General features: G+C 36.6%; 2 protein-coding genes and 1 long non-coding RNA gene across 4 annotated transcripts in view; 1 reads left to right on the top strand and 2 right to left on the bottom strand.

Annotated features, from left to right (window-relative positions):
- Positions 1–11,117, bottom strand: part of LOC136041572 (uncharacterized) — a 34,409-nt gene extending 23,292 nt beyond the window's left edge. Inside the window, exon 1 of one of the 2 annotated variants that reach the window (XM_065726264.1) lies at positions 10,881–11,117. In XM_065726264.1, coding sequence (XP_065582336.1) covers positions 10,881–10,937 — 57 coding nt within the window. In that variant the 5' untranslated portion in view covers positions 10,938–11,117. The remainder of the gene's footprint in view (positions 1–10,880) is intronic. The other variant, XM_065726263.1, reaches the window with a different exon arrangement.
- LOC136041573 (uncharacterized) overlaps positions 1–19,033 on the top strand; it is a 39,557-nt gene extending 20,524 nt beyond the window's left edge. The window contains exons 2-3 of the long non-coding RNA XR_010621057.1: positions 11,112–11,332; positions 17,371–19,033. This is a non-coding gene — a long non-coding RNA (uncharacterized LOC136041573). The remainder of the gene's footprint in view (positions 1–11,111; positions 11,333–17,370) is intronic.
- Positions 19,034–19,263: 230 nt separating this feature from the next.
- Positions 19,264–20,210, bottom strand: LOC136041584 (ras-related protein Rab-8B-like). Its single transcript, XM_065726281.1, has one exon. The coding sequence runs from the start codon at positions 20,208–20,210 to the stop codon at positions 19,578–19,580; it is 633 nt and encodes a 210-aa protein (XP_065582353.1). The 3' UTR covers positions 19,264–19,577.
- Between the last annotated feature and the right edge of the window lie 5,818 nt (positions 20,211–26,028).

Raw genomic sequence — 26,028 nt, forward strand, 5'->3', positions numbered from 1 at the left:
TGAATGATTAAACGAAATTTGCATATTAACGTTGGTTTGGCTCAATGACTTTCTCTTAGTTTTATCGGACGATTTGAGAAAAACAGGGGTGGGGGAGGAGGCCTAGTTGCCCTCCAATCTTTTGGCTACTTGAAAAGGCAACTATAACTTTTAGTTTTTTACAAATATTTTTATTAGTAAAAAAATATACGTAACTTACGAATTAATTTACGTAACGACATTCTATATTCGTACATTTTTATTACGTATATGAGAGGATTTTACCCCTCGTTAATGCCTCGCTCTTTACATTAAAGCTTAAATTTTGCCCCAATTCTTAAAGAATGAACCTCGAATCACAAAGGCCGTAGAATAATTGGTTGAAATTACTAAAAATACTTTAGCGTACAGAGCGAGGTATTTAGAAGGAGATGAACCCATCATATGAATTTTAATTTCTATTCGTTCTAAGATTTAATGCTGGTCCTTACTTTCAGTTGAAAAGACTTTTTCATATTTATTTTTTCATTGTTTTTTGTTTTAAATAATGCTAGAAAATCCTGCGCCCCCTTCATGGAAATTCTCTTCTTCCATTACAAGTTCCTCCATAGAAAAATACTCCCACGTAATGTCTTTACATTTTCCAATAACCATTACTATATGTAAACACTGATCAAAGTTAGTAACTACAGCCCCTCCCCTGGGGACTGTGAGGGAGTAAGTCGTTCTCAAAGACAGAGTTATTAGGTCTTTCGACTATGCTGAACAAATTGGCCAACTTAAAATTTTGATTCGTTGCTTTTGGAAAAAAAATGAGGCTGTGATGGGGCCTAGGTGCCCTCCAATTTTTGGTCACTTAAAATGGAAACTAGAACTTATAATTTTCGTTGGAATCAGCCCTCTGTATATATTCTAGAACCACTGGGTCGATAAGATCACCCCTGAGAAAAAAAAAACAAAAAAATAAACACGCACCCGTGATCGGGCTTCTGGTAAAAATACGAAGTTTTGCTTTTTTGTAGATAGGAGCTTGAAACTACCACAGTAGGGTTCTCTGATACGTTGAATGCGATGGTGTGATTTTCGTTAAAATTCTATGACTTTTAGGGGATGTTTCTCCCTATTTTCCAAAAAAGGCAAATTTTCCCAGGCTCATAACTTTTGGTAGTTAATATTAAATTTGATGGATCTTATATATTTAAAATTGGCATAAGAATCTGATTCTTTTGATGTATCTATCAAACAGTTCGTGGTAACGAACTGTAGTAAGGAGCGACCCGGCTCAATAGTAACCAAAACTCTAAAAAATAGAATAATAATACCAATAGCTACATAAAAAAAATCACTTTTTAATGCTGATTTTAAATATATAAGTCAAGTTTAGTCTTACCCATCAAAAGTTACGAGCCCGAGAAAATTTGCCTTATTTTTTAAAATAGGGGGAAACATCCCCTAAAATACCATAGAATCTTCACGAAAAGCACACCATCAGATTCAGCGTATCAGAGAATCCTATTGTTGGAGTTTCAAGCTCCTATCTAGAAAAATGTGGAATTTTGTATTTTTTGCCAGAAGGCAGATCACGGATGCGTGTTTATCTGTTTGGGTTGTTTTTTCCCCAGGGTGATAGTATCGACCCAGTGGTCCTAGAATGTTGCGAGAGGGCTCTTTCTAACGGAAATGAAAAGTTCTAGTGCCCTTTTTAAGTGACCAAAAATTGGAGGGCACTTAGGCCCCCTCCCACGCTAATTATTTTCCCAAAGTCATTGGATCAAAATTCTGAGATAGCAATTTTATTCAACGTAGTCGAAAAACCTTATAACTATGTCTTTGGGGACGACTTACTCCCCCGCAGTCCCCGTGGGAGGGGCTACAAGTTACAAACTTTGACCAGTGCTTACATATAGTAAAAAAAAAGGCAAAGGATACGGCATTAGACTTTACAGTCCGTACCGGCGGTGCTGATCTCCGTTTTTTGGCCCTTCAGCCAGGAAGTGCAATGGGGGGTTGGGGGCCAGCCATCCTGTGCTTTCGCACACCCTTCCTGTAGTAATGATTACACCCTTACATATAGTAATGATTATTGGGAAGTGTACAGACGTTTTCAAGGGGATTTTGGGGGAGGGGTTGAGAAGAGGGGGATATGTTGGGGGTAATTTCCATCGTGGAATTTGACATGGGGAAAGAAAATTTTCATGAAGGGAGCGCAAGATATTCTAACATTATTAAAAAAAAATTAAAAAATAAATATGAAAAAGTTTTTTTCAGTTGGAAGTAAGGAGCAGCATTAAAACTTAAAACGAGCAGAAATTATTACGCATATGATGGACTCACCTCTTCCTAATACCTTGCTCTTTACGCTAAAATATTTTTAGTAATTTCAACTATTTATTCTACGGCTTTTGTGATTCAGGGGTCATTCTTAATGAATTGGGACAAAATTTAAGCTTTAGTGTAAAGAGCGAGGTACTAATGAGGAGGTGAACCCCCTAATATATGTAATAAAAATATGAGAATACAAAATTTCGTTACGTAGGCTAATTTATAAGTTACGTATGTCTTTCACTAATAAAACATTCGTAAAAAATTAAAAGTTCTAGTTGCCTTTTCAAGTAACCAAAAAATCGGAGGGCAACTAGGCTTCCTCTGCCGCCCTTTTTTTTCTCAAAATTATTCGATCAAAACTATGAGAAAGCCATTTAGCCAATAAAAAATAAATATGTAAATTTTGTTTTAGTTATTCCTCTGCGGAGAACCAAAATCAAAACATTCATTGATTCAAAAACGTTCAGAAATTAAATAAAAAAACAAGTTTTTTTAACTGAAAGTAAGGAGCGACATTAAAAATTAAAAGAAAACAAAAATTATTCCGTATATGAAGGGGTTGTCCCTTCCTTAACGCCTCGCTCTTTACGCTATAGGTTTTCATTGTTTTAAAAAGTAGAACTGTGACAAAGAGTCAAGCTTTAGTGTAAAGAGCGCAGCGCTGAGGAGGGGAAACCCCCTTTCATATACGAAATAACCTTTGTTCGTTTTGAGTTTTAATTTCGCTCTTTGATTGCAGTTCAAAAAACTTGTTTTTTTTATTTAATTTCATAAAAAGGTGAGACATTTTATTCGCAGGTGAATAACTCCACTAGTTCTACTGATTGATATAAACGTTTTGACATATACAGTTCCCAAAACTATTAAACTGTATGACAGCCTGGGTCGTATCCAGGATTTTTTTGGGGAGGGGGGTTTTTAAAAAAGAATTTTCTTTTTGGGAGGTTACAAAAAACTTTAAAAAACGCATCAGAAGTTTGTTTATATTCATTTTTGTTACGTTATGACGAGTTTGACACAAATTCGGGGGGGGGGGGGGGGTCAGACTTCTTACCCCCCTTGATACAGCCTTATTGTAAACCCTATAAAGTAAATATGACAATCTATTTCTGATTGCTTATAGATTTCCATACAATTTTTTTTTGAAAAAATTGCCTCTACCAAATGAAATATTAAAGATTCTTCCCAACAGAGGGGAAAATAAATAAAAAAAAAAAAAGACATTTTCTTGGTGGAATTCTAGATGAGGGGATTTTTGCCATCTTGGAAAGTAATCGATTTGTAAAAAGGAAAGTGTTGGGAATGAATTCAGGGCACAAGCTATGATTCAAAACTTTTTCCAGCTCATTTCTATATCTTTTCCTATTTCTAAGGCTTAAAAATTGCATAGAATTTTAACTTCAGAGAAAATATGTTATTCCTTAATTTAGTTTGAAGTTTACTTTTTTTACTCTAGGTCTTAAAAAAAATTCTAATGGTTTTAGGATATTAGGATATATTAAGATTTTTATATCAAATTTAAGGTATTTTCCGAAGTATTCAAAACTCTGTAAGTCAGGAATTAGAAAAATAATGAGTTCTTTTGAGTATTATAATGAGTATAATAATGAGTATAATAATAATATATATATATATAATAATAATAATATTATTAATATATTAATATATATTATTAATATTAATTAATATATATATTATTAATTAATATTAATATTAATTAATAAAATTAATTAATATTATTAATATATATTATATATTATTAATATTATTAATATATAATAATAATATAGTATATAATAATAATGAGTATAATGAGTATAATAATTGAGTATAATAATGAGTTTCTCAACAGTTCTTTTGAGCCTCATTTCTCCCATAGCCTAGATCTATTTCTGAAATTTCACTTTTATATTGCAAAGTTTACCCAAGATATTCAAACACCAGTACCCTTTGGAGGAGGAGAAGGTGGATGTAAATATTTTAAAAGGCCTCTCCAATGTTTAATTTTATGATCTCGACATGTTCCTAAAAGTTTCGATCGCGTGAGTCAAGTACTTAACAAGATAGCGAAAAGCTAGTATTTCAAACTTTAACGTATTTTTTTGTGTCTAAGCCAACGACGTTCATAAATCTTCATTTTGGATTTTTTTTTGTATTGTAGAAAAGTCCCCGGGGATGAACTCTCAAGGGAAATTTTATACGGAAGGTATTTGCCAAAATTTCTATACAAAATTATATTTATTGGTTCCACTTTCTCTTTGGTGACTTAATTTTGCATGTGGAGATGTTGCAGGGAATTGTCAGCAGGAAATTTCCAGCGGGGCTGGTTCGTCTGGGGGATTTTTCTGTGAGGGGGGGGGGTATTCCGAAAGAGAAAATTTTTCGTTGGGAAGTTTTCCGCGGAAGAAATCTCTATAGGGGAATTTCCTTAAAGGAAAACTTCCCTTTAGGTGAGGGACTGCTGGGAAAAATTCTACACTTAGGGAAAGATTTCCAATATTTTCTGAAAAACGATGAAAACTTTAATTAGAGAGAAACCTTTTTTTCAAATGAAAGGTAGCTAAGGAGAAATCTCCAGGCGCAGTTTTACGGGGGAGGAGCTTTACTTAGAGGAATTTTTTCGTCTGTGGGAGGAAGTTTCTTATGGAGGGAGAAGACGGTTTTTCCAGTATTATTTACAAACCGTCAGAGATTAAATGAAAAAAAAAGTTTTTTTTCATCAACTGAAAGCAAGAAGCTGCATTAAAACTTAAAATGAACAGATATTATTCCATATCTGAAGGGGCTAAGCCCTCCTCAATAGCGTCCTCTCTACGCTAAAGTTTAACTTTATCCCAGATCTTCAAGAAACGCCTGAAGAAACTGTTTTAAAGTACTTAAAAAAATTTAAGGTGAAGAGGGAAGGGTTGAGGAGAGGGTAGCCCCCTCATGTATGGAATAACTTTTGTTCATTTTAATTATGCTCCATGTATTCAACATGGACAATCATAAGTCCCTTTCTTTTAGATTATTTACTTTACCGAATTAGTCAAAACGGTTAACATTTATTTTCCTCACTGGTCTGATTTTCAACTCAAATATTTACCGAACATGAAATGAAGTGGAAAAATGTAGACGGATACCGCTGTTACCGCTGTACAACAGATACCGCTATTGTCAAAAGTGAATAATAGTAGCTTATGTGTCGAAAGTATAGTGTCAATAATTATAAGTGGAAGTAAGATTAATTTTAATATCTGGGTGCGTCAAACTTGTATTGTTGAACAAAGCGTTAATTTTATGTTAACTTGATGTTAACTTTATGTTAACTGTAAAACCTTGTACTCAACTTTACATCAACGACTGAATAAATGCACAAAATAGGTCCACTGAAATAAATTTAAGACTAGGAGAACTGCTTTAAGGACACACAATATATTTTGTTATCTGTGTATTTTTTACACACTTCTGAGATTAAATATTGTCAATCAGTGGCGTCAATTGGAAAGGGGCAGGAAGGGCTTTTGTCCCACTAGATTTTGAAAAATAGGTTTGGGATTCTTATTTTAAAATAACGTGGTTGTTTTCATTGAAAAACCTGAAATAAACGATAATTTCCCCTCCATCATACGTGTTAAAAATACATTTTGCCCCTTCCCCCGAAGTTTTTGTGAATTGACGCCAATGTGGGCAATTGACTAGCAATGTATAGTGATGGTAGTATCAGGGTAAATCGTTTGAAAACGACTAAGGCCACATTTACTAAATTTGTTTTCTGTATAAAAAAAAAGCAGGTTTCGTTTATTTAAGTATATTAAATAAAAAAAACTAGTTTTTTTAACTGAAAGTAAGGAGCGACATTAAAACTTAAAACGAACAGAAATTACTCCATATATGAAATGTGTTGTCCCCTCCGCAGTCCCTCGCTCTTTACGCTAAAGTTTGACTCTTTGCCACAATTCTACTTTTTAAAACAATTAAAAACTTTAGCGTAAAGAGCGTGGGACTGCGGAGGGGACAACACATTTCATATACGGAGTAATTTCTGTTCGTTTTAAGTTTTAATGTCGCTCCTTACTTTCAGTTAAAAAAACTAGTTTTTTTATTTAATTTCTGAACGTTTTTGAATTAATGCATGTTTGATTTTGGCCCTCCGCACATAAATTATTGAAATGAAATTAGTGTATTAATTTTTTTGTGGCTAAATGGCTTTCTCTTAGTTTTGATCAGACGATTTTGAGAAATAAGGGGTGGGGAAGGAGGCCTAGCTGCCCTCCAATTTTTCGGTTACTTAAAAAGGCTACTAGAACTTTTAATATTCAACGACCGTTTTTATTAGTAAAAAATATACGTAACTTAAGAATTAACTTACGTAACAAACTTTTATATTCTTATATTTTTATTATTTGTACGAGGGGGTTTGTACCCTCGTTAATACCTCGCTCTTTACACTAAATCGTAAGTTTTCTCCCAATTCTTTAAGAATGACCCCTGAATCAAAAAGGCCGTAGAATAAATAGTTGAAATCACTAAAAATATTTTAGCATAAAGAGCGAGGTATTTATCTCCTCCTAAATACCTCGCTCTTTATGCTAAAGTATTTTTAGAACCCCTCATATGCGTAATAATCTCTGTTCGTTTTAAATTTCAATGCTATTCCTTACTTTCATTTGAAAAAACGTTTTCATGTTTATTTTTTCATTGTTTTTTTTTATAGTAATGCTAGAAAATCCTGCGCCCTTTTCATTGAATATTTCTTCCCCCATGACATATTCCTCAAAGGAAAGATCCTCCCACAAAGCCCTCTCCCATCAACCCCACCCCCCAAACCAAAAAATCCCCATGAAAACGTCTGTACACTTCCCAATAACCATTACTATATGTAAACACTGGTCAAAGTTTGTAACTTGCAGCCCCTCCCTCAGGGATTGTGGGGGAGTAAGTCATTCCCAAAGACATAGTTATTATGGTTTTCGACTATGCTGAACAAAATGGCTATCTTAAAATTTTAATCTGTTGACTTTTGGAAAAAATGAGCATGGGAGGGGGCCTATTTGCCCTCCAATTTTTTTGGTCACTTAAAAAGGGCACTAGAACTTTTCATTTCCGTTAGAATGAGCCCTCTCGCGACATTCTAGGACCACTTAGTCGATAAGATGACCCCTGGGAAAAAAAAACAAAAAAACAAACAAACAAACAAATAAACACGCACCCGTGATTTGTCTTCTGGCAAAAAATACAAAATTCCACATTTTTTAGATAGGAGCTTGAAATTTTTGCTATAGAGTTCTCTGATATACCGAATGCGATAGTGTGATTTTCGTTAAGATTCTATGACTTTAGGGGATGTTTCCCCCTTTTTTCCAAAATAGGGCAAATTTTCTCAGGCTCGTAACTTTTGATGACAAAGACTAAATTAATTGAATTAATATTTAGAATCAGCGTAAAAATTCGATTCTTTTGATGTATCTTTTAGCATCAAATTCCGTTTTTTAGAGTTTCGTTTACTATTGAGCCGGGTCGCCCCTTACTACAGTTCCTTACCACGACCTGTTTGAAAAGAAAATAATTCGGTATTTCGGGGCTTCTGACATTATTACTCCTTTGCGGAAGTTAGGCTCAAAATTGAAAAAGGATTATATTTTTTCTCTGGGCCCCTTCCACCTCTTAGTTCGTTTATTTTCCCGTTAGTTTTCACCTGTTTTCGCTTTATAGTTGTGTTATCTCTTAGCAGTTCTTTCGTTAGTTGAGTTATGGTTGTGGTATATATGTTTTATCGCTCGTATAGTTGTGTTATTTTCAAATTATACTCCATAATAGAGAGGCTCCGAACACCCAGCATTGTATATTAAGCTCTTAATTTGACGTTTTTTTCTAACGTGACCAGATTCGTCCTGCGCCCTTTTCATTGAATTTTTTTCCCCCATGGCATATTTCTCCAAGGAAAGATCCTCCCACATAGCCCCCTCCCTCAACCCTACCCCCAAAACCAAAAAAAAGCCCTGAAAATGTCTGTACACTTCCCAATAACCATTATTATATGTAAACACTGGTTGAAGTTTGTAACTTGCAACCCCTCCCCCAGGGACTGTGGGGGAGTAAATCATCCCCAAAAACATAGTTATTATGATTTTCGACTATGCTAAACAAAATGGCTATCTCAAAATTTTGATCCGTTGACTTTGGGAAAAAAATGAGCGTGGGAGGGGGCCTAGATGCCCTCCAATTTTTTTGGTCACTTAAAAAGGGCACTAGAACTTTTCATTTCCGTTAGAATGAGCCCTCTTGTGACATTCTAGGACCACTTGGTCGATACGATGACCCCTGGGGAAAAAAAAAAAAAACAAAAAAAAAAAAAAAAACAAATAAACACGCACCCGTGATTTGTCTTATGGCAAAAAATGCAAAATTCCACATTTTTGTAGATAGGAGCTTGAAACTTCTACAGTAGGGTTCTCTGATACGCTGAATCTGATGGTGTCATTTTCGTTAAGATCCTACGACTTTTAGGGGGTGTTTCCCCTATTTTCCTAAATAAGGCAAATTTTCTCAGGCTCGTAACTTTTGATGGCTAAGACTAAACTTGATGAAACTTATATATTTAAAATCAGCATTAAAATGCGATTCTTTTGATGTAGCTATTGATATCAAAATTCAATTTTTTAGAGTTTTGGTTACTATTGAGCCGGATCGCTCCTTACTACAGTTCGTTACCACGAACTGTTTGATATTCAAAAATTCAGAATTATTAACCTGGTTTTCCTGTCATTAATTTTCAAGATTCGTCACATAGTTATTTACTTCTCAACTCACTAAAGAGCCTATAGAATAAAAAGGCTTGAAAAATAAACCTATAGCGTATAGGATACTCTTTTGTGACAACCGGGGGAAATATGGGTTGCCCCCTTCACCCAAACACGAAACTATTAGTCCCCTTGTTCGCAATCAAAATTCACTTCCCGAAAGCTTCATCTCAGTCCTCCATATGTGACACAAAGCAACTTAATGGAAATCACGCCATCAGATTCAACGTATCAGAAAACCCCACGGTAGAAATTTCAAGCTCCTATCGGCAAAAATTTAAAATTCTGTATTTTTTACCAGAAGAAAGATTACATATGTGTGTTTATTTACTTTTTTCCCTGGGGGGCGATAATACTGGCCCAGTGATCCTAGAATACCGCGAGAAGGCTCATTTGGACGGAACTTAAAATTGCTAGTGCCCTTTTTTAAATGGTCAAAAAATATTGGAGGGTGACTAGGCCCCCTCGCCTGCCCCCTTTTTCCATAATCGTCCAATCAAAATTTTTAGATATCCATATTGTTCATTATAGTTGAATAGCCTAATAACTATGCCTTGGGATATAAAAATGACCTTTCCCAGGGGAAGACATTTCCCCCTGCATTTCCCAGGAAAAATGTCTTTAAGTTATAAAAATTTCCCGTTGTAAGCATTTGCTATTGGGAAGAATGCATTCATTTTAGGGTGGGATGGGGATGAATTTTCAATTAGGGGTTTTCCCACGGGGGAATTTTCCATGGGGAGGGAAGTTCCCAGGGGGTGAAATTGTCAGGAGATATTATACACTGAGGGAATTTGCCAGAATGCCTACACAAAATGATTTTTATGTCTTGCTTTCTCTTTTCCGTCTCAATTTTACGCGTGAAGTTGTTCAGGGCAATCGTCCTGGGTAAATTTTCACCGGTATTGAATTGTTTAGAGGATATTCCTGTGTGGAGGGTATGTCTCCGTGGGGATGGGGCCAGATTTCAGGGGATTATTTAAAAGACGATCAGAAATTAATCTAAAAAAAGTTTTTTCCAATGAAATAGCTTAAGGAAATAGTTTTTGAATATTTTTAATAATTTTTTTTTTTGAAATATTTTTTAAGGAGCAAATCAAAACTTAAAACGAACAAAAATTATAACGTTGGTAAAGGATATTGCCTCCTTCTCAACACCTCGCTTTTTATGATAAAGTTTGAATTTTGTCCCAGTTTCATAAGAACGACTCCTAAAACACAAGAGTGGTTTAATTAGAACATTAATAAGCTTTTTCAAAAGTACTAAAAAAACTTTAGCGTAAAGAGTGAGGTGTTGAGGAAGAGGCAACCCGCTTATTATACATAATAATATCTGTTCGTTTTAAGTTTTAATGTTGCTCCTTACTTTCAATGGAAAAAACTTGATTTTCAAGATTTTTTTGTTTAATTTTTAAAAGTACCTACACAAATGCTGTAAACTATTAGAACCTTGTGTTATAAATCTGGATAGAAAGATGGAAGGCTTTTAAATTTAAATTGTCTAAATATCACGTTGTATCGAGGTAGAACCACAACCGTGTTAGAGGATTGCTTTTTTGTATCATGTTTTAAAGCCTTACCAAAATTAAATTTGAATTTACCCAAAGCTTTCCAAATTATTAATTTAACCTAAAATGATACTTATCATCAGGTGATGTCTTTGTTATTTTGTAAACACAATTATTTTTGCTTGTTTATGTTTCTTCTGTTTGAAATGAGAGCCCGAAAATTTGAAAACCATCCTTTCAGGACAAAAATGTCCCACACGAGTCCCAGATAATCAAATTTACTCACTTCTAACAGCAGCGGAAACAGGGATAGGAAAATCAAAACATAAATATGCAAGTCCATACTCGGCTGCTTTCACAAACAAAATGATTAGAAATTTAGAATTGCTGAGTATCATAGCACTAATAAAAGGAAATCCTTTTGGTAATATACTCGTCATCTGCCGTCTCCGCCTTTCCCGAACCAGCCGCGGCTATTGCAAATTCGATGTTTCTTTAGTCTCTTTTGTTGTGACAGGAAAATAAATTATTCCACGTTGCAATGAAGTACACATCTGTAGGCCCAAGATCAATTGATTGGGTTGCCATCAGAATCCCAGGATATCATGAAAGTCGTCAGGGATCACGAAGTCCCCACAAGAAAAGAAAGATGTCCGAAGAAAATAAGTTCTTGCTCCTGCTTCGAAGCTTCATCCGCGTAGCTGCTTAAGAAGTATACTATTTGACCTTATATAAATGGTAAGTATCCATAACTCTCCCTTCGTATTCAGCAATTAGAAAAACTATTATATTTTTAGTTGTTTTTGTTTTAGGGGTATTGTGAAGGAGATTGATCCTTTTTTTTTCCTTTTTTATGGTATGTTTTTTCTTTTTTGTTAATTATTTATTATGTTATTTTTTAGTGTATTTAGAAAATGGTTAACTTTTACTACTGCACGCCAACAAAAACGTATGTTTTTCCATCAGTGCAGTAGATGCATAAGGTAAAGAGTTATACTTCTTATGGCACATGGTATTAACCAAGTGACATATAGCAATCGCAAATTCTGTCGGTCTGTCGGTCCCGGTTTTGCTACTTTAGGCACTTCCAGGTAAGTTAGGACGATGAAACTTGGAAGGCATATCGGGGATCCAACCAGATTAAATTAGAAATAGTCGTTTTCCCGATTTGACCATCTGGGGTGGGATTTGGGGGCCCGTTGATTCGGAAAAAATAGAAAAATTGAAGTATTTTTAACTTACGAATGGTTGATCAGATCTTAGTGAAATTTGATGTTTGGAAAGATATCGTGTCTCAGAGCTGTTATTATAAATCCCGACCGGATCTGGTGATATTGGGGGGGGGGGAGTTGGGAGTGGGAAACCTAAAACTTGGAAAACACTTAGAGTGGAGGGATCGGGATGAAACTTGGTGGGAAAAATAAGCACAACTCCTAGATACATAATTGACATAACTGGAACAGATCCACTCTCTTTGGGGTAGCTGGGGGGAGGGGTTAATTCTGGAAAAATTAGAAAAAATGAGGTATTTTTAACTTACGAACGGGTGATCGGATCTCAATGAAATTTGATATTTAGAAGAATATCGTGTCTCAGAGCTCTTATTTTAAATCCCGACCGGATCTGGTAAAACTTGGGGTGGAGTTGGGAGGGGGAAACCTAAAACTTGGAAAACACTTAGAGTGGAGGGGTCGGGATGAAACTTGGTGGGAAAAATAAGCGCAAGTCCTAGATACATGATTGACATAACAGGAACGGATTCCGCTGTCTTTGGGGTAGTTTGGGGGGGGGGGGGGTTAATTCTGAAAAATTAGAAAAATGAGGTATTTCTAACTTACGAACGGGTGATCGGATCTCAATGAAATTTGGTATTTAGAAGGATATCGTGTCTCAAAGCTCTTATTCTAAGTCCCAACTGGATCTGGTGACTTTGGGGGGAGTTTGGGGTGGAAGAACCTAAAATCATGGAAAACGCTTAGATTGGAGGGATCGGGATGAAACTTGGTGGGAAAAATAAGCAGAAGTCTTAAATACGTGATTTACATAATTGGAACGGATCCGCTCTATTGGGGGGGGGTTAATTCTGAAAAATTACAAAAAATGACGTATTTTTAACTTACGAAGGAGTGATCGAATCTTCATGAAACTTCATATTTTGAAGGATCTCGTGACTCGGACCTCTTATGTTAAATCTCAACCGAATCCAGCGTAATGGGGGGGGGGCAGTTGAGGGGAACCGGAAATCTTAGAAAATACTTAAAGCGGTTAGATCAGGATGAAACTGGATGGAAAGAATAAAAACCTGTCTAAGACACGTGACTGACACAATCGGACCGGATCTGCTCTCTTTGGTGGAGTTGGTTGGGGGAGGGGGGTAATTTTGAAAATTGAGGTATTTGTAGCTTACGAAAGGGTAACCAGATCTTAATGAAATTTGATATTTATATGGGTCCTGCGCTTTAAAGCTCTAATTTTAAATTCCGACCAGATCCTGTGACATTGGGGGGAGTTAGAGGGGGAAACCAGAATTCTTGGCAAACGTGAAAATTGGGGTATTTTATTTTACGAATAGGTGATCAGATCTTAATGAAATGTGATATTTAGAAGGAATTCATGTCTCAGAGCTCTTATTTCAAATCCCGACCAGATCTTTTGATATTGGGGGGAGTTGGAGGGGGTAATCTTGGAAAACACTTGGAGTAGAGGAATCGGGATGAAGCATGGTGGATAGAATAAGCAAATGTCCTTGATACGTGATTGAAGGAACCATACTGAATTCGCTCTCTTTGGGGGAGTTTTTTGGGGGGGGGGGTTCAGTGATTTGGCGAGTTTGGTGCTTCTGGACGTGCTAGGACGATGAAAATTCGTAGGCGTGTCAGGGAGCTGCACAAATTGACTTGATAAAGTTGTTTTCCCAGATTCGACCATCTTGGGGTTAAAGGGAGAGGAAAAGTTAGAAAAAATTAGGTATTTATAACATACGAGTGGGTCATCGGATCTTAATGAATTTTGATATTTAGAAGGACATCGTGACTCGGAGCTCCGATTTTAAATCCTGACCGGCATTAAGCCTCTTATTTTCCTTTTAAATCAATCTATTGATTCATAGAATTTTGTTAGAGCTCATACCATATGATCTCTTGGCTCTTAGCTCTTCTTGCCTCGTCACAAGTGCCATATGAGCTCTTAGCTCTTGTGTTTATTAATAAAGCATCGTATCGTATCATGTTTTCCCAGAGTACTTTTAGAGGAGGTAAAGTCAGAGAAGGTAAACGATATTCTTGTTTCTTTTTTGTGGCTGAATCCTCAAGGTAAACGAGCACTGCATACTGTTTAAAGAAATTGTACATTGCAAGTATCTTCTATTACAAGGTGACCAATTTAGCATTTTTTCCAAAGAAAACCAACCCCTGGTTGGAAAAACGTTAAGGAAGCAGGACAAAATCTCGAGGGCACCCAGTCAAAGCCAATCTTTCTCCCTTGATAACCTCAACCACCATAGAACACAATGGACCTCACTGGCGGATCTATTGTGAAATCTTTGGGAGAATGGACCAAGGGCACCAATGTCACTCAAGCACAATGTAAGGTGGTGTCGATCTCGCTTTTTTCAGCCTGGTTTGCTTTGTCTAGACGTTCACCTTCCCCCGGAAAATACTCCTCGTATTTCCCCCGTTTACCTTTTCCCAGAAAATATTGGGAATTGTGCCAAAATAGAAGAAATACCTACTTTAAGGGGTAGTTTTTTTAATGTAATTTAAAGAACATTAGTCTAACTAAAATATATCCGGTATTTTGTCGAAATAAAAGAACTATTTACTTTAAGGTGCATGGTTTGTTATGTAATTTAAAGAAAATAAGTCTAACTTAAAAATATTGGAAATTGTGCCAAAATAAAAGAACTAGCTACTATAAGTGGCTTTTTTAGTGTAATTCAAAGAACATTAGTCTAACTAAAATATATTTGGCATTTTACCGAAATAAAAGAACTGTCTACTTTAAGAGGCATGTTTTTTATGTAATTTAAAGAACATTAGCTGGACTTAAAAATATCGGAATTTGTGTCAAAATAAAAGAATTAGCTACTTTAAGGGGCGTGTTTTTTTAACGTAATTTAAAGAACATTAGTCTAACTAAAATAGTTCTAGTATTTTGTTGAAATAAAAGAACCATCTACTTTAAGGGGCATTCATCTTATTTAATTTACAGAACATTAGTCTAACTTAAAAATATTGGGAATTGTGCCAAAATAAAAGAACTAGCTACTTTAAGGGGTGGTTTTTTTTATGTTAATTAAAGAACATCAGTCTAACAAAAATATCTCTGGTAAATTGCCGAAATAAAAGAACTATCTACTTTGAGGGGTATGTTTTTTTACGTCATTTAAAGAACATCAGTCTAATTTAAAAATTTTGCCAAAATAAAAGAACTAGCTACTTCAAGTGGTGGGTTTTTAATGTAATTTAAAGAACATTAGTCTGCATAAATTATCTCTGGTATTTTACCGAAATAAATGAGCTATCTGCTTAAGGGGCTTGTTTTTTTATGTAATTTAAAGAGCATTAGTCTAGCTTAAAATATTGGGAATCGTGCCAAAATAAAGGAACTAGCTACTTTAAGGGGCGTTTTTTTATGTTAACTAAAGAACATTTAAGCTAGAACATTATTCATTTGCGTTGAGCCAAAATCAAAACAAGTATTAATTCAAAAATGTTCAGAAATTAAATATAAAAAAACAAACAAATTCTCTTAACAGCAAGTAAGGAGCGACATTAAAACTTAAAACGAACAGAAATTACTCCATATATGAAAGGGGTTGTCACTCCGCAACGCCTTACTCTTTACGCTAAAGTTTTTATTATTGTTTTAAAAAGTGTTGTTGTGAAAGAGTCAAACTTTAGCGTAAAGAGCGAGGCGTTGTGGCGGGACAACCCCTTTCATGTACGGAATAATTTCTGTTAGTTTTAAGTTTTAATGTCGCTCCTTACTTGCATTTAAAAAAAAACTTTTTTTATTTAATTTTAAATAAAATGCCTATAAAAAATTCTGTTGGATGCATTTCCAGAAAATACGACATGTGTGTTGGAGAGGAGGGAAGCTACCCTCCGATCAGTTTGACTCTTAAAAAACCAATCCAATTACCCCCGTATAAAATTTATATGACCGCACTTTCTATAAGAAACCGTATATGTCCCCAGGGCACAGCTTACAACCCTTGCCCTGAGGGCTGTGTGGGTTCGTCATCCTCAAAGACATAGTTTAAACTACGTTGAACAAAATGGAAATTTAAAAGTTTTGATCGGAAGTGCTTAGAGAGATAATGGATGGGGGGTGTTTGCCCTCCCATCACTTTCGACTATTTAAAAGGGTATTAGTCCTCTCAGTTTTCAATCGAATAAGGTCTTTTTGAAGTTTTATAACAACACTTTCTATAAAAGCCTTATATCCCCCCGAGCATAACTTACAAGCCTTGCCCTGACGACTGTGAAGGGAAGGGGGTTGCTATTCTCAGAGACATAATTCCCGGGCCTTTCAACTATGTTGAACATAGTGGCTTTATCAAAATTTTGATAGGAAGTGGTTAGGGAAATGATGGACGGGGGGGAGGGGGAGGGGAAATTTACCCTCTGATCACCTTTGACTATTAAATAGGGCACTAGTATTCTCAATTTATTTATTTAAGAATTAACGACGCTTCTTGACTACTAAGGTCCCTGCGTCGGCCCTGTAGTGCATTCCTGCAGCGTGATGCGATCTCTGGGTCTCGTAATACCAAGCTAAGGTCAAATCCACTGTGCCGCCACAGGACAGTATTCTCAATTTCCAATTGAATGAGCCCTTTTTGAAAATTTTGCGACAATACTTTCTATAAAATCTTTATATACTCCCAGGACACAACTTACAGCCCTTTCCCTGAGGGCTGGTAGTGTTATCCTCGAAGATTTAATTTCCGGTTTTTTTTTACTACTTTGAACAAAATGGTTATCTCAAAGTTTTAATTGGATGTGTTTGGGGAAATGGTGGGTATGGGGGAGGAACTAGTTGCCGTCAAATCAATTATGACTAATAAAAAGGGCACTAGTCCTCCCAATTGCCACTCGAATGAGACCTTTTTTTAATACGACAACCCCATCTATACGAAATGCCCTTTTCAAAGAAAAACCAAAAGAATAATATTAAATAAATAATACATTGGGCATCGTTCTTTACTTAGGCGGCTTTTTACGCTGCCTATAGTTTCAGTTACTATGATTTAGCGTACATTCTCTATTATCAAACTTATTAAAACGTGCTTTTATTATCTTAACTTTTAGTTACTACATGCCTTGTTTTGGTCTTTACTAAGTTTAACACATGTTTATGACCATTATATCAATTTTCACATTTACATTAAACCACACATATGCTTTATATCATTTTAGTTACTATGTGTCTAAGTTTGTTATTTACTAGATTTGAGCTATCTCTACAACCAAGATACTAATGAAACTTACATAAGCACCATTTAAGGGGACTATACTAGGAACTATAAGGAACTATACCAGTCTTTATGAAGTTAAAAATGAAATCCTATTTTGATCTTCCTGTTCAGGATGGTTTTAATAACATTTGTCACTTAAATGCTATGCGAAAATGCGATTTTTCTAAAAAATTGATTTTATTTGAAAAATATTTTTGTTTATTACCAAAGGCTTATAAATGAGCAAATTCCTTTAGAGTGAGCCATTAAGCATGAGCCATTAATAAGCCATTAAGCCATTTCTATGATATTTCAGTGTCCCGCTGGCTGAGGAAAAACGGAAAACGGACAAAAGATGCCTTCGATGGGGAATATTGTGGTTGTAGCCACTTTTCTTGAAATTCAAACCAAGGAATTTTGTTTATTGTTCAAGCAAAGGGATTATAAGTTTCTCATATATGGATTTTGGACTAGGCGGTTCTAATACTGAACTTTTTGTTTTGATCTGAAGATATTAACGTCTCTTACTAGGTTGCTAGCTAGCGCTGAAACCCTGCTTACTATGGAGTATGTTCATCTCTTACTAGGCAGCGGCCAGGATTCAGAGCTTGTCTTTTACCATAACCTCGATGCAGAATATCGTGGTAGCAGCCTCCTTAGCTTCCTGTATATAGTTTCTTATAGTGTACTTCTCTTTTGATCTGACTCTAGTCTTAGGAGTTATGGGCTATTTCGTTTTTTACCATGAGACGTGGTCGTCTCTTACTAGGTTGCTAGCTACCGCTGCAACCCATCTATCTATATATATAAAAATAAGTTGTCTGTGTGTCTGTCGAGTGACGTCACTGTCCGCATATGACGTCCGAATTATTTCATCACATACCAATTCAAAAACGAATGTATTCAAGCCGAAGTAGCTCAGTTATAACTACCTGTGTTGGCGCAGTGGGTTTGACCTTAGCGTGGTAATACGGGACCCAGAGATCGAACCATGCTGCAGGAATGCACTACAGGGCAGACGCAGGGACCTTAGTAGTCAACAAGCGTCGTTAATCCGATACAAATACAAATACAGTAGCTCAGTTGGTAAAGCGTTATGTTCCAGGTTCTAGGTCCGAGAGGTTCCAGGTTCGAACCTCGGCATTAGCATTATTACAAAAGAAGAAAAAAACTAAAAAAGATAAAAACTACAAAAAAACTAAAAAGAAAATACTAAAAAAAACTAAAAAAGCTAAAAAACAAAAAAAAACTAAAAAAGGTAAAAAACTAAAAAAAGGGTAAAAACTAAAAACTAATAAAAAAAACTAAAAACTGAAAAAGAAAAAAAAAGAAAAAAAGGAAAAAAACTGAAAAATAAAGGAGAAAACGAAAACTAAAAAAAATAAAAATAAAAAAAACTAAAAAAAAGGTAAAAAATACAAAAAAAACTAAAAAGCTAAAAAATAGGTAAAAACCAAAAAAAAACTAAAAATAAAAAAGGAAAAAAACAAAAAATTTATTTCATCATATACCAATTCAAAAACGAATGTATATACAGACCGGGACACAGAGAATATAAATGACGACCGGGACACTCAAAGAGAAATTACAGACTGGGACACCGGGACACAAATGACGACTGGGGCGTGTGTGTCGACTGACGTCATGTTTGTGTGTCGACTGACGTCACGTTTGTCATTTATATTCCCTCTGTCCCGGTCGTTATTTGTGTCCCGGTGTCCCAGTCTGTAATTTCTCTTTGAGTGTCCCGGTCGTCATTTGTGTCCCGGTGTCCCGGTCTGTAATTTTGTCAGTCGACAAACATGACGTCAGTCGACAAACAACTTTATGACGACATACAGCTCAATCCTTATAATGACGTCAGTTGACAAACATGACGTAAGTCGACACACAAACATGACGTCAGTCAACAGACAAACAACTTCTATATATATAGGGACACAAATGACGACCGGGACACCGGGACACAGGGAATATAAATGACGACCGGGACACTCAAAGAGAAATTTCAGACTGGGACACCGGGACACAAATCACGACCGGGACATATAAATGACGACCGGGACACTCATCTATCTAGTGAAAAGGAAAAAGAAAGAAAAAACCTTCCCTTCAATGCAAGGTATTGTGGTTGAGGCCACTTTCCTTGTTTTCAAGTCAGACAATTTTCCTTATTGTTCAAGCCAAGGATTTGCAAGTCCCCTTTATTAGTTCTCGTTTTGAACAAGGCGCGGTCTGACACCATTTTTAGAAGTTATGGACAATTTATTTCCTAATATAAGGCGTGAATGTCTCTGACTAGGTTGCCACTACCGCTGCAACCCTGATGATATAATTTGGAAAAACAGAATGGGAACTACTATGTGGTGGCACAGTCGATTGGTCTCTGCTTGAGAATGCGTAGTCATAATTCAATCCGGCAGGACTAGAAATTGTTAGGAGTTTATGCATTTGGGCCTCCATATACCCAAACAAGATGATGAATTATGATACTATAGCTTCTTAAGATACATAATTTCGTAGCTAAAGGATAGTGCATCTTGACCACCAGCCTGTAGTCAATTTTTTTGGCTGATTTTCAGGAGGTTGCCTAGTAGTCTGGTAACATTGCAATTGGCAAACATTTAATCCCTGCATTTTCGCATCTATTTTGGAGCTAATCTCCCTAGTTAAAGTAAGAAAAGCATCCTCAACGTTTATAGATGCCTTTGCGGAAGTTTCTATAAATTTCATTCCTTTTTCAATTGCTGATTCCTTTCCACTCTCCTTAGTCACCTCCCTTTGCCCGTCCATATCACATTTATTTCCTATAATTATTTTTTCAGCGTCGTAAGAGTTATGTTCAGCGATGCACTTGATCCAGTAAGTGATATTTTCGAAACTCTTTTTATTCGTGATATCGTAAACAAACAGGATACCATGCACTCCCCTGTAATATTTATGCGCCATTGACCAGAACCGTTCTTGACCAGCCGTATCCCAGATTTGTAGTTTAATTTTTTTGCCATCAATTTCTAGCATCTTTACTTTGAAATCAATGCCGAAAGTTTCTTGATATGAGAAACTAAAACAATTGTTTGAAAATCTCTGCAATAGACTTGTTTTCCCTACACTATAGTCACCTATCAGGAGGAATTTAAATAAATGATCATACATTTTATTTCTATTTTAATGACTGTCTGTAAGTTGTTTACCAACTTTATTCCATGTTTTGCAACATGATATTGCAATTCGCTAATTTATCAGTGACAAATTTAAATCTCATTTTTAAAAAGGAATTACATGAAATTGATCTCTTGAAATTGATTTTTCTGTTTCTCTTTGGTAGTGTAATAATAAAAAGGAAGGTGTTAACCTCCATTTTGGTTACCTTTTATTCCCTTTTTATGAGTCTCTTTTCGTGACTTCCATTGTGCCGCAATAGAGTGCCTCCAATTCCATCCAACAACATTACGTTATTTTATAATTTTATAATGTTCCACTATTTACTATTCTGTATCAGTGCATCTTTTAAAGCAATTAAATTAAAAAAACTAGTTTTTTTTAGCTGAAAGTAAGGAGCGACATTAAAACTTAAAACGAACAGAAATTACTCCGTATATGAAATGGGTTGTCCCCTCCGCAATCCCTCGCTCTTTACGCAAAAGCTTTTAATTGTTTTAAAAAGTAGAATTGTGGCAAAGAGTCAAACTTTAGCGTAAATAGCGAGGTATTGCGGAGGGGACAACCCATGTCATATACGGAGTAATTTCTGTTCGTTTTAAGTTTTAATGTCGCTCCTTACTTTCAGTTAAAAAAAACTAGTTTTTTTTTATTTAATTTCTTAACGTTTTTGAATTAATGCATGTTTGATTTTGACTCTCCGCACATAAATTATTGAAATGAAATTTGTATATAATTTTTTTTTTGGGGCTAAAAGGCTTTCTCTTAGTTTTGATCAGACGATTTTGAGAAATAAGGGGTGGGGAAGGAGGCGTAGCTGCCCTCCAATTTTTGGTTACTTAAAAAGGCTATTAGAACTTATTAGGCTAACGAACGTTTTTATTAGTACAAAATATGCATAACTTAAGAATTAACTTACATAACCAACTTTTATATTCTTGTATTTTTATTATGTGTAAGAGGGGGTTTGTACCCTCGTTAATACCTCGCTCTTAACACTAAATCGTAAGTTTTGTCCCAATTCTTTAAGAATGACCCCTGAATCAAAAAGGCCGTAGAATAAATAGTTGAAATTACTAAAAATACTTTAGCATAAGGAGTGAGGTAGCGTGGTATTTTAGAACCCCTCATATGCGTAATAATCTCTGTTCGTTTTAAACTTCAATGCTATTCCTTACTTTCAATTGAAAAAACATTTTCACGTTTATTCTGTCATTTTTTTTTTCTTTTATAGTAATACTAGAAAATCGTGCGCCCTTTTCATTGAATTTATCTTCCCCCGTGACGTATTCCTCCAGGGAAAGATCCTCCCAAATATCCCCCTACCATCAACCCCACCCCCCCCCCAAACCAAAAAATCCCCCTGAAAACGTCTGTACACTTACCAATAACCATTACTATATGTAAACGCTGGTCAAAGTTTGTAACTTGCAGCCCCTCCCCCAGGGATTGTGGGGGAGTAAGTCATTCCCAAAGACATAGTTATTATAGTTTTCGACTATGCGGAACAAAATGGCTATCTCAAAATTTTAATCCGTTGACTTTTGGAAAAAAATGAGCGTGGGAGGGGGCCTAGGTGCCCTCCAATTTTTTTGATCACTTAAAAAGGGCACTAGAACTTTTCATTTCCGTAAGAATGAGCCCTCTTGCGACACTCTAGGACCACTTGGTCGATACGATGACCCCTGGGAAAAAGAAAAAAAAACAAACAAACAAATAAACACGCACCCGTGATTTGTCTTCTGGCAAAAAATACGAAATTCCACATTTTTTTAGATAGGAGCTTGAAATGTTTGTTATAGGGTTCTCTGATGCGCCGAATGCGATGGTGGGATTTTCGTTAAGATTCTATGACTTTTAAGGGATGTTTCCCCCTATTTTCCAAAATAAGGCAAATTTTCTCAGGCTCGTAACTTTTGATGACAAAGACTAAATTGATTGAAACTTATATATTTAGAATCAGCGTGAAAATTCGATCCTTTTGATGTATCTTTTAGTATTTGACTACATTTGATGAAATTTATCTATTTAAAATCAGCATGAAAATCCAATTCTTTTGGTGTATATTTTAGCATCAAAATTCCGTTTTTTAGAGTTTCGTTTACTATTGAGCCGGGTCGCTCCTTACTACAGTTCGTTACCACAAACTGCTTGAAACTGAATGAGAGACTCCTAGGCAACTTCCTGGCAATCAGCCAAATAGATTGAGTACTAACCGGTGGTCAAGATTATCTCCAAATGCAACTTGGTCTCCAATTATGTCACGTTTTGCAGATGATAGTTCCCCAGGAATTGTACTTTTTAGCAATTATCTGGGGTTAGAAGAAAAGCAGGATCTTAACAAGTGGGAGTAGAAGAGGTCTGAATATGGGCTGCGAGGAGGTTGGACCTTCGTGCGAGGGAGTAAAAAGTTAGATCTTTGAACAGATTGCGGTGCATGGGAGAGCAGGCACAGTTGTTCTGGCTACAACTGCAGCGACACGGTGGTATCACCAAGGCAACTTAGGGACGGAATGAGTTGTTAAAATTAGTAATTTTACCTAGAGCGGATGCACACCCAACCTCAAAGATATCAAGTGTTCCCATTTGAGGGTGCTAAGTATAGAACGACATTTCTTCTATGAATTCTTTTTTCCCTTACCCCCTTCGTGTAGAAAGAATTGTATGAGAAAATTAGAGGAGGATTGATTCAATTAGAAAGGGGAAGTTGTAGTGCCCCTTAAAAAGTCAAAAGTTTCTGGATTAAAGTAAGATGCAATTTTTCAAAAAAAAACATACTTTTTTTGTTATTAATCTATGATTAATATATCGTGCTATAATCGCGCATTATTATCTATATGATGTCGTAAACACCATACTAAATTCTAGTAAAAACAAATCGTGAACATCATGCTGAATTCTAGTACAAACAGTGGTTCGTTCTTTACATGCCCTGGATTTATCAAAAATCATACTTGTCTTAGTAGGGGCAACCTAGTGAAGAACAAGCCACACCCCATAGTAACCAGAAATTCAACAATGCTTTTTGAAAAGAAGACTGTCAGTTGAGGAAGAATTGAACTTTAAAGCTTATCCGGGAAGGGCAATTATAATTTGACTTGACTTAGGTCTCCTGCCAGGTGCTGCTCAGGTTCGGGTTCTTTTTAATATTAAAATAAGTTACAAAATGTTCAGAGCCTGGCTGAGAGGACAAATTCGTAATAAACGGGATGGAAAACTTCTTTAAATAAATACCACATCCATACTTCACTACATGCAATTCATACAAGTGTAATTAAACACATTCTCCCGTCAATTGCCCGGTCAACAACACCACCCGTTGACACGTCCAGTGAAATAAACATAAAAATTAATAAAAGATACCAAGAACCCTGGAGAATGCCCAGGTCCAGTATCATCAAAAATCAGATAAAATGGGAACAAACTTAACATCCCAAAGGCTCGTTGTGGTGTAGAGTGCTCGGTGTAGAGTGACTTCTGCCTCCCCCGTCCACTTCGGTCCAGTGCAGGTGTTTGTGCTTCATTCGGCCTGATGCTTGGCATCGTCAGGAACTCGGACAGGCTGCCGGACCATCGCTTTTTCGGTCGGTCGTGGGGTCGCTTCCAACCAGCTTTCGTAGGGTCAAAGTCAAAGATCATTTTTGTGGGTAAGTGCAGAGGCATTCGAAGTAGATGTCCGAGCCATCGTGAGGTACGCTGAGCTGCCTGGATAGAAAACCGGGATTGCTTGGTGAGCTGTAGCAGCTTCTTATCTATATATATATAAATAAGTTGTCTGTGTGCCTGTCGAGTGACGTCATGTTTGTGTGTCGACTGACGTCATGTTTGTCGACTGACAAAATTACAGCCCGGGACATCGGGACACAAATGACGACCGGAACACCTGGACATCTATCTATATATATAAAAATAAGTTGTCTGTGTGTGTGTGTCTGTCGAATGACGTCATGTTTGTGTGTTGACTGACGTCATGTTTTCGATTGGCGAAATTACAGACCGGGACATCGGGATACAAATGACGACCGGGACACCGGCACATAGGGAACATAAATGACGACCGGGACACTCAAAGAGAAAGCGACCGGGACACAAGGAACGTTCGATTAGCAATCACCATCAACAAAGCACCGGGCCACAAATGACGACCGGGACACAGGGAATATAAATGACGACCAGGACACTCAAAGAGAAATTACAGAGCGGTACACCGGAACACAAATGACGACCGGGACAAAAATGACGACCGGGACACAGGGAATACAAATGACGACCGCGACACTCAAAGAAAAATTACAGACTGGGACACCGGGACATAAATGACGACCGGGACACAGGGAAACAACAACAACGGGGACGCCGGGGGGCACAGGAGGATATATAAATGACGACGGGGACACAGGGAAGGTTCGATTAGCAATCACCATCAACAAAGCTCAAGGGCAATCATTAGAATAATGAGGTATAGATCGGAAAACAGATTGTTTTCCCCATGGACAATTGTATGTTGCATGTTCAAGAGTCGGTAAACCTGACAATATATTTATATGCACAGACAATGGGACAGCCAAGAATTTTGTATATTCGCAAGTTTTACGTAGTTAAAAATATATATATATATATATATATATATATCTATATATATATATATATATATATATATATATATATATATATATATATATATATATATATATATATATATATATATATATCTATATTCACAGATGGGACACAGGGACACAACTACAATGGCGCGTAACAAATATGGTGCGTAACGAATTACGGGCGTGGGGGGGTTGCTTGGGGGGCGCGAAGCGCCTCCACCAACTAGGTGTCAATTTTACTTATAAAATTAAACCACCTTAGACCTTCGATCGTTCTCAGGATCTACGGCTGGAATGCATCGATGGCCCTTAGTGTTACGGTTGATACATGCCATGTTTCAGCTCCGTAAAGCATTACAGAACCGGAAAGGGTGGTGAATATCCGTAGTTTAGTTGAACGATTGATGTCTGATCTTCCAAAGATGACGGGTCAGCCTACGCATGGAAGGAAAGGATTTCGATATCCTTGCTTAAGGCTCAGGAAGATGTGAGCCATCTGAGGAAACTGTAGAGCCCAGGTAGGTGAACCTTTGGACAGCTTCAATGCTAGTTGTTCTGTCTAGGCTAACTGGAGAATTAAGAGTAGAAAAAGATGGCTCTATGGCGATATTTTTCGTTTTATCCCAGTTTATCTGCAGTCCCACACTTACGGTCTCTTCTCGTAAAATCCAAAGCACTCCCAGCAGCTGATCCATGGAGTCTTCTAGGATGGCAAGGTCATCAGCAAAGTCAGCATCTGAGATGACGCCATCCCCAAACTTGAGCCCAAAACCGAGACGTGAAGTTGCCTTTGTCATGATGTGATCTATGATGGCATTAGAGAGCTCTGGGATCATAGAACATCCTTGACGCACTCCTGTTGTGATTTGGAAGAATGGGCTGTGCCGGACGTTGATTTGAACACAGCTCTCTGTACCGTGGCCTAGAGCTTTGAAGACTCTACAGTATTTCTCAGGGAGGCTAGTCGATTCAAGAATCCGCCAAAGAGCTACTCGGTTCACTGAGTCGAGCGCAGCACGGAAGTCAACAAAGGCAAGAAATACTTTATGTCAGAGCTCCGTAGCCTTTTCTATTATTCTTCGAATCGTGAGTTACGATTTAGATTAATCTAAATGATAAAAGTACATTACAAAACAAATTTATGGGAATTTCTAAAGATACCCTGAAAACGGTCGAAAATAGTGTTGGATCAAAACGAAAATTGCATT

This window comes from Artemia franciscana, unplaced genomic scaffold (genome assembly GCF_032884065.1).
Source record: "Artemia franciscana unplaced genomic scaffold, ASM3288406v1 PGA_scaffold_30, whole genome shotgun sequence".
Lineage (NCBI taxonomy): Eukaryota > Metazoa > Arthropoda > Branchiopoda > Anostraca > Artemiidae > Artemia > Artemia franciscana.

What these genes read in the sequence shown, in the direction of transcription:
- LOC136041584 (XM_065726281.1), bottom strand. Translation starts at nt 20,210, where the DNA reads ATGTATGATCATTTATTTAAATTCCTCCTGATAGGTGACTATAGTGTA.